Raw genomic sequence first — 7,929 nt, 5'->3', positions numbered from 1 at the left:
GGGTTTGTGAGTTGTCAAAAAAGGAAAGAAAGATGAGAACAAGGTTAAAAAAAGGGAAAAGCTTACCTTCAGCCGGCTAATGCACGCGCGAGCATCCGCCGCTTGCATAACCGTCAGATCAATCTTGATCAAGCGGCCACGCTGGCCACAGGTCACTCTCGCGCGTCTAGTCTTTTTCTTGCAATAAGGGTCCAGTTTCACTAGATTTCTACAACACGGGACTAGTTTCAGAAAGAAAAAAAAATGATTTGGTGGTGAAGGTATTTTTTTCTACAACCGGGGTCTTGTTTCACAAATATAGTCCGAGTTGCAGCGCCTCAGGAGTGAGTGGTTAGACATTGCAACATGAGACGTGTTTCAGAAACATAGCTATGCAGAAAACGCCGAAGAAGCGCCGGCCATGAGAGGTCGTCGTCGTCATCGTGCTCGATTGGAGCTAGCGGCTTCTCGCGGGGCTGAGACGGAGGAGGAGCAGCAACTCCGGCGAGCACAACAAGGACTAGTTCCCCCGGTGCGCCGGCGGCAGCGATTTTGTGGTGGCGGGGGCTGGCGCCGCGCTGGGCGCGGCTGTGTCAGGACGGCGGCAGAGGAATCTGTTTTCGAAACTGACCGGTTGTTGCAGGAAGTAAGAAGGCTGTCACGCGCGTGGTGGTTAGATCTGACGGCTGTCCGAGCGTTGATCCAACGGAGCTCCATGCGGCTCCCTTAAAAAAGATGCAGCCTATCAAGTCGTACTGGGCCATGCGTGGCGTGGCGCTCCGGTGGGGCCGGGGCGTCGGCGTGCGCGGGGAGAGCTCGTGGCCAGGAGCGGCCGAGGCCCCCGCCACGTCACCGTCCTCGTCCCGCCTTCCTTCCTTCCTTGTCCACGGGGGGAGGACTCTGCTGCTGGCCACAGAGTCCCATCTCCATTCCATTCCTCAGCAGACTCCAGCGACCGAGATCGGATCAGAGAGAGCGATGGCGGCGGTGATGGAGTCGTCGTCGGTGCCCGGCGTGGACGGCGGCGAGGGTGCGGAGGGGAGGGTGCGGAAGCCCTACACCATCACCAAGTCGCGGGAGAGCTGGACCGACCCGGAGCACGACAAGTTCATCGAGGCGCTCCTCCTGTGAGTACCTTCGGCCCCGACCTCCCTCCCTCTTGTCTGCTGGTTGGGGATCGGGCTTAATTAGGTCCGGCTGATCAGAGCTCGCCGTCGGTCACCGCGTTCAGCCTAGGATCCAGCCACGCCGGGCGGCCGGCCGGCCGGGCTAGAGTACAAGTAATCGATTTGGATCTCAAGTTGTGGGCGGCTGGTCTGAAGTGGATCCTCACGGTCACGGGGCTTGGCGTGTGGGAGCAACTAGGACAGGACTGTTGGGCCTAGTGCTTAACCGCATATCCTCTCGATCGATGCTCGTGAATCGCCCTTCCGTTACCAGCAAACCATGGGCCATTTACATTTGATTTTCACCATCTTTTCACCAGTTAATCATATTGCCCTGCACCAATTCACTCTGTTAAGTTGTTCTGACTGAGCGGCCTCGACATCGTCGTCCATCCGCCGGCGCAACTTAACATTGAGATCTGGTGTAGCGGTCGCATAGGTCCGGATGATCTGTGGACAGCACAAGAGTGCTCTGTTTAGTGCCTTAGGCCGTCTGCTTCTCGAGAGGCTCGTGTGGCAACTGAAATGGCTCTCTGTGTATAGTCTGTCTATCTACCCTCGTTAGTTACATGTATCTCTCTGTTTGTGTTTCTGCATAACAGGTTTGATCGAGATTGGAGAAAGATCGAAGCGTTTGTTGGCTCCAAGACAGTGATACAGGTACATATAGATGCTCTGCTCTGCGCTCAACTTCTGCTTCTCTTTGCTGTTTGGTTAGTTATCATCTGACAAAGTATGCTTAGTTGTTTGGTTTGCAACCCATATTTTATAGTTGATAGTACATTTTCCAGATCTGCTTGGTTGCAATCTTTTATCTGCTTCTTCTCTGAACGCGGTCATTATAAGTTTATTAATTATAGCTTTGCCACTCTTGACTTGTTCCAATAAGTAGATGCGCTTGCTCCTTTCTCATATATTTGTGTCTGACAAACTGTGCGGTGATGATCTAAATAAACAGTTCTGTTGACAGATCAGGAGCCATGCACAGAAGTACTTTCTCAAGGTTCAAAAGAATGGAACAGGTGAACATCTGCCACCACCTAGGCCCAAGAGGAAGGCGGCACACCCGTACCCACATAACAAAGCCTCGAAAAAGGGTAAGCATTTTTCACCCCTCATCTGACTAACCTACAATAAAAAATGGTCTAATATGATATCTTGGAGCTCCTGCAGCCCCTGAAGTCGACTTACCACAGCAACCCCCTCATGTCGTGGAACAAGGGCGTGTTATACCTATGGATGCACCTACTGTCGCTACAAACTCAAGTGCAAACGAGGACACATTTCCTTCCTGGGACGATGTTCTTACCCAACCTTATAGCCCAAGACACACACAAGGTTTACAATTGTGTTAACTACCCGCATATTCTGTCTATGGTCAATATTTTTACAAGGTACCATTAACTTCTTTGTTCTTATTGAACCGACAGATTTAGGCACCGCAAATAACAGCTCGAGTAGCATAGAGTGCCAATCTGGAACTTGGCCAGCTTCTGATGCGATTGAGCAAGAAATTTGGCCAACTTCCGATGCGATTGAGCAAGAGATTGTACTTCCAGCACTGCATGGTGAGCTTCTCTTTGTACATCATACATCTATACAGTTTGTTAACATGCTGGAGACTGTTGTGGACATCTATACAAATTTTTAATAAATTCACAACCCTGTGGATTATGGTGGCAACTGTTGTGGCTATATTAAGATTCATCTGGTTATATTAGATGTAAACTGGAATGCATGATACGTGCAAATTCTGTTCCACTTGTTAAAGAGTTGATCAATCGGTCACATTCATTTAATTCTATTTCCACTTGTTAAAGTGCATGATATGATATGTGCAAATTCTATTCCGCATATCTGGCAGATGTGCATGATATGAGAGTACACTAACAAGGCTAGTTTAACTCCATTCATTATTTTTGAACCTTTCAGTCTGTGGTGTCAATCAGTGTGTTTCTCCCTGTTTAACTCTGTTGGAGCCTTCTGCATTTGGCTTACCTTCATTCTGTCCATCAAATTTTGCAAATTTGCCGTAATGCTCTTGATGTCTGGATGATAAATGATGTACCCTGTTACAATATGAAAAATGTAATGATGTGCAGTATTTCGTATTACCCTTTGATGGCCTTGATATGAAACAATGTGTTCATGTTTTTGGTTTATCAGTTCCCTATCTGACATTTGTTTTGTACTTATTCTGGTGAACTTGCAGCCATGCCAGACTTTGCTCAAGTATACAACTTTCTTGGGGGCGTATTTGATCCAGATACAACAGGACATTTGCAGAAGTTGAGAGAGATGGATCCTATAGATGCTGAAACGGTATTGCCATTTGCTAATCTCCCCTCTGTAATTGATTCATCTGCCCTGCTATAAAGCTATTGATTTCTGCAAGAATGAAGGCCAGGTCGTTTTGTTTGCATTGTTTAGTGACATCCCAGTTACTCGCAAGCTGCTATGTCAGTACCTCGATTCAGTCAGTGTCATATAAAAACCTATGAAACTATTCCGGACAGGTGTATTCTGGGTGAAGTTTAATTACTCATTGTTGCACATTGCTCCTTATCAAGGATATTTAGTTGCTGTAATTCTTATATACGTTACTTATATGTTCGCAGCAAATGCAGATGCTTACTTTGTTCATTCTTTTGCAAGTCGAAATGTACTGTCAGGGATTCACTTTTATTACCTAATAACTTCTACTCACTTACAATGATCTTTTTATGGGCTAATCTCCAGGTACTACAACTGATGAAAAATCTATCGGTAAACCTGTCTAGCCCGGACTTTGAGACACACGTAAGGACTTAAACTCGTTTTTCTTTCATGTCACCTGCTTTTAATATTTATTTACTCTGTGATCCACAATATTTGTCTACCTATTGTGAACAAAGTAGCTGACACTGCTGTAGAACAGAAGTAGCTTGCGCTATTGTCGAACAGTTCTCAAACTGTTTTCCATGCCGACAGCCACATTAGTGTCACAACTATTCTGTTCAACTAATTACTTTAGCATAATAATTTTGCTTGATTTGTGAATCTGCCGCAACTTGTTGTGTACTAATCCGTTAGCTTTGAAGATTCTTTTTGTGACTGTTCTGAACTGAATCAACACAAAACCAGTTACGTTCCACTCCATGCTGCACATTAATCGAATCTTTGCTATCCTGTTATGCAAAATAAAAGTAAATGGCAGGATGGTGTTTTGCTTGCTGGGTGCTTTGTCAGTAATGAAGCATATTGTATAATATTGTGCTTCATGAGATCATTTCATGCTCCCTAATCTGTTGCAACTCATCTTTCTTGGAAATCCAGCTGAGCATACAGCACCCCTGACTGTTGCAGAGGAGGATGCTCTCGTCGCACGGTGGCGGCATGGGCCAAGCCAGGCACGAGAGCGTAGGAGATCCGGGGTCTCTACTCAGACCCTTCGCGTTCCATTCATGTAATCTCTAGTCACCCTCTTCGTGAGCACGGATCCACGCTCACGACATCGCTAATTTCACTAAGCGCATGGACCGCTCTGCAGGGTAAGGAGCAGATGAGGAAAGCGTACGGTACATCGTTACATTGTTGTCAAAGGTGCGACATGTTAATGCATCGCCGCCTATGTTTGTACATATTTCTTGGAGATGTTCTCGGGCTCTTAGGCCTGGGAACTTTTACCTATCCGGCTTGTGGCATGTATAGTCAGGACATGGTTGCGCATGTTGTTTTGGAGAGGGGAGAGGGGAAAGTGTTTATTACCCACGAAGGAAGACCGTTCTTGTGTGTAATTCTTTGTTTCGAGATGATTTTTTTTTTGAGGGATTGTTTCGAGATGATTTTGTTTGTAAGTCTATTATCTACATCGTCATGAGGACGGATTTGGACTATATATATGTAGTGAACGCTTTTCGTCTCGTTGTCTACTTTGTAGTTCGTGTTCATCAATAATGTTTTCTCAATCAAAAAATGATAATCAAGTCATCAATCAGCTAGTAACATTTTGCGAAAATTGCTTTGTTTTTTTAATCCCAAAAAATGGACTTGATTGGCTACTTCAGAGAAGGACAAAATGCTAATGAATTTTTTTTTTAGAATGGAGTCAAAGGAAGGAGAGAAGTGGTGGTCGTGGTAGGCCCGCGAGGGTCCATCCGGCCCAGCAGCCTTGGCTAACCCTACCCACTACCCACCACCTACCTACCCTACCTACCCCAGTCTCCAGCCCTACAGACCGACGACTTCCTGTCTCCTCCTCCCGGCGGCCACCTCCGTCCATCGCTCTCCCCCCCTCTCTCCGCCGCCGCCGCCGGGCCTCTGAATCCCCTTGCTCCTCCTTCCGAGGAGGCAGCACATCAGCATCAGCGTCGTGATCTGATCCGGTCTGCTAGACTGATCGCTCATTCACTCCATTGATGACGCTCTCTGCTTCCCCGCACTCCCCGCCGCCGTCCACCTCCCGCCCCCCGCTCCTCTCCTGGCCCAGCTAGCCAGCCGGCGCGAGCGAGCCCTCCATCCACCACCGTCCAGCTAGCCAGGCTCCTCCGAGGCCGGCAATGGCGGCGCCCAGGCCCAAGTCCCCGCTCGACCCCTGCGGCCGCCGCCGGCTGCAGCTCGCCGTCGACGCGCTCCACCGCCAGATCAGCTTCCTCGAGGTACCCAAGCTCCTGACCTTAATCGCTCTTCCTGGTTGGCTCCCGCACCACAGCCCTGTTACATGGTGCCCTGCTGCTGCTGTTACTCTGTTATTATTACGCAAGAAAATTACTAATTTGCAATTGAGCCTACACAACAAATGATTACCATTTTTTATACAGTAGTAGGTATTAGAGTCTGTTACCAGCACACAGTTTAGTTGTCACTTCTAAGTCAGTTCCAGGTGTCCCTTTCTACTACTACTACTACTACTGGTAGTAGATTCTAAGTGTTAGAATATCCCACACAGCAGCCTGAAAAGTTGGCACATGCCCTCTCCTCCTTGTACTCTAGCTTGTAGCTACTGCTTTTTTTTCAGTAAAAAATAATTTCTCTGGAATTCAACAAGCTGTTCTCTCTGTGCCAGGGGGAGATCAGTTCCATTGAAGGGCTCCATGCTGCCTCCATATGCTGCAAAGAGTAAGCTGCTGTCTTGTTCAATTCTTATACTATCAATTTCCTTTTTGAAGTTTAAGAGGTAACTTGGGGAGCGAAAACAAGAAACAGTTCTCCGGCTCCAAGAATGGGGAACAATCCATTGCAAGTGAGCCCATGTTTGAACAAAGTTGTACAGATACGTGCAACACATCTACATGGATGTGTGAAAGCAACACAGATTTTAGTTAAAACCTACAAATGGAAGTTCCACATTTTAGCAAATCCGGTAATGATTGAAAATAGTATACACGTACAGTTGAACATTATGCAAATCTGGTAACGATAGTTTAGGAGGTTTGGTTACTTGAAATTTGATTAGGATGATTGATTGTATTTAAACATATGAATATGTTTTAGAATTGGACCTAAATTATATAGGGTTGCGGTGACTGTACAGGCAGTTCTTGTATTTCTGTCTCCAGTCTTAGTGCCACTGTTTACTTTATTCTTCTTCATAAATGAATATCAGCGTAAGCTGCAGACGTAGCAGTCAGGTCATGTGTGCAAAAGCTAAAAATATGTAATTCTTCTTCATATGTCAATCAGTTCACATAGTTGTGCCAATTTTAAGTTAATTTTCTTCTTGTTCATGACATATGGAGCTGATTGATCGCTGTTTGCCCCTTTGATAAAATTTGCAGGGTCGATGAGTTCATAGGAAAGAATGCCGATCCATTCATAACGATGTATGGATTTTCAGGTTGAGAAATTGTCTTGGCCTACAAGATATCTTTGTTCTTACTAGTATCTCTCTTTACAAGCTTGCAGTTCATCTGAGAAGGGGAACGCCGATCAATCTCATCGCTCCCCAAAGAAGATTCGGTAATCATTTTCTTCCCGCAGATCCTAATATATGTCGACGGTTCTCTCGAAAGAAAATGATGCCGGATCAACCCAAGCTGATGCAAATTGTTGTACTAAACTGCACATGTTTATATTTAGAAGTTTTGGAATATTGATAATTTTCCCAGTTTTACATCTGCGCTCTACAAACCATAACAATTATGAATCAGCCAGCAATGCATGCATCGATTTGAACTCGGTTTTAGTAGTCTCGTTGTAATGAACTGACTGAGGGGAATGTTAATGTTTGTGCCTGCAGAACCCGGTGGGCGTGTTTGAGCTGCTTCCCGTGGATCTGCGGCGGCGGGTGCTCTGCCGTCCAGCTCAAGGGGCCGAGCTGCTGCTGCGGATGCCCCCGCTGCTGCGCGGGGAGCGGGGGCTGCGGCGGCGGCGGGCCCTCGTGTGGCTGCTCGTGCTCCTGCGCCGGCTGCTCCTCCTCTTGCGCGTGCCCTGCCTGTGCCGGCTGCGGCCCCGCGTGCTGCGGCGGTGTCCCTCGCCCTCGCTGCTGCCTGTGTTCATGAGGCGCCGTATTGAGATTTTTCTTCTTCTTCTTGGTTCTTGCTGTGTGCGTTGTGCGTTGCCTGTAGGCTCAGGCTCGGCTGGTGTTTTTGACGGGCATGACGATGATGATGTATTTCTGGCTCAGTTGGCGCTGTGGATTTGCCTGGTTTTACTTGCCGCAGAGAAGGATCGCTTGGGCCTTCGTCCTTCCTATAGTCTCCTACGTTGTAATTAAAGCTTTGGAGATAACTGCAGAATGAACGGGTTTTCTCACTGATGAGTGATGATGGTCAGGGTGTATATATGCCCAGTTAGAGCATGGTTT

General features: G+C 47.0%; 2 protein-coding genes across 5 annotated transcripts; both read left to right on the top strand.

The window, feature by feature from the left end:
- The first annotated feature begins 877 nt into the window (after positions 1-877).
- On the top strand, positions 878-5,042 carry LOC119288290 (protein REVEILLE 8-like). 4 transcript variants are annotated; one of them, XM_037567926.1, is made up of 9 exons: positions 878-1,106; positions 1,748-1,805; positions 2,116-2,242; positions 2,319-2,483; positions 2,576-2,713; positions 3,358-3,467; positions 3,885-3,944; positions 4,491-4,590; positions 4,675-5,042. In XM_037567926.1, exons 1-9 carry the CDS (start codon positions 958-960, stop codon positions 4,677-4,679), a joined length of 912 nt encoding a protein of 303 aa, XP_037423823.1. In that variant the 5' UTR covers positions 878-957; the 3' UTR covers positions 4,680-5,042. The 4 variants fall into 4 exon arrangements, 3 of the variants coding, with proteins under 3 accessions (XP_037423823.1, XP_037423822.1, XP_037423824.1); XR_005141147.1 differs by having other exon boundaries at positions 879-1,106; positions 4,461-4,590; XM_037567925.1 differs by having other exon boundaries at positions 879-1,106; positions 4,491-5,042.
- Positions 5,043-5,159: 117 nt separating this feature from the next.
- LOC119288291 (guanine nucleotide-binding protein subunit gamma 3-like) lies at positions 5,160-7,929 on the top strand. Its single transcript, XM_037567929.1, has 5 exons — positions 5,160-5,782; positions 6,190-6,242; positions 6,902-6,946; positions 7,029-7,082; positions 7,363-7,929. The coding sequence occupies exons 1-5, from the start codon at positions 5,684-5,686 to the stop codon at positions 7,622-7,624; spliced, it is 513 nt and encodes a 170-aa protein (XP_037423826.1). The 5' UTR covers positions 5,160-5,683; the 3' UTR covers positions 7,625-7,929.

Source organism: Triticum dicoccoides, chromosome 4A (genome assembly GCF_002162155.2).
Source record: "Triticum dicoccoides isolate Atlit2015 ecotype Zavitan chromosome 4A, WEW_v2.0, whole genome shotgun sequence".
NCBI lineage: Eukaryota > Viridiplantae > Streptophyta > Magnoliopsida > Poales > Poaceae > Triticum > Triticum dicoccoides.
This window is presented reverse-complemented; position numbering and strand designations above follow the sequence as displayed.

Bases quoted from the DNA above. Each gene is read 5' to 3' on its own strand.
- LOC119288291 (XM_037567929.1), top strand. From the start codon at position 5,684: ATGGCGGCGCCCAGGCCCAAGTCCCCGCTCGACCCCTGCGGCCGCCGC. The intron at 5,783-6,189 runs GTACCCAAGCTC...TCTCTGTGCCAG, and splicing joins GCCAGATCAGCTTCCTCGAG to GGGGAGATCAGTTCCATTGA. The intron at 7,083-7,362 runs GTAATCATTTTC...TTGTGCCTGCAG, and splicing joins CGCTCCCCAAAGAAGATTCG to AACCCGGTGGGCGTGTTTGA.
- LOC119288290 (XM_037567925.1), top strand. From the start codon at position 958: ATGGCGGCGGTGATGGAGTCGTCGTCGGTGCCCGGCGTGGACGGCGGC. The intron at 2,484-2,575 runs GTTTACAATTGT...TTGAACCGACAG, and splicing joins TAGCCCAAGACACACACAAG to ATTTAGGCACCGCAAATAAC. The intron at 3,468-3,884 runs GTATTGCCATTT...GCTAATCTCCAG, and splicing joins ATCCTATAGATGCTGAAACG to GTACTACAACTGATGAAAAA.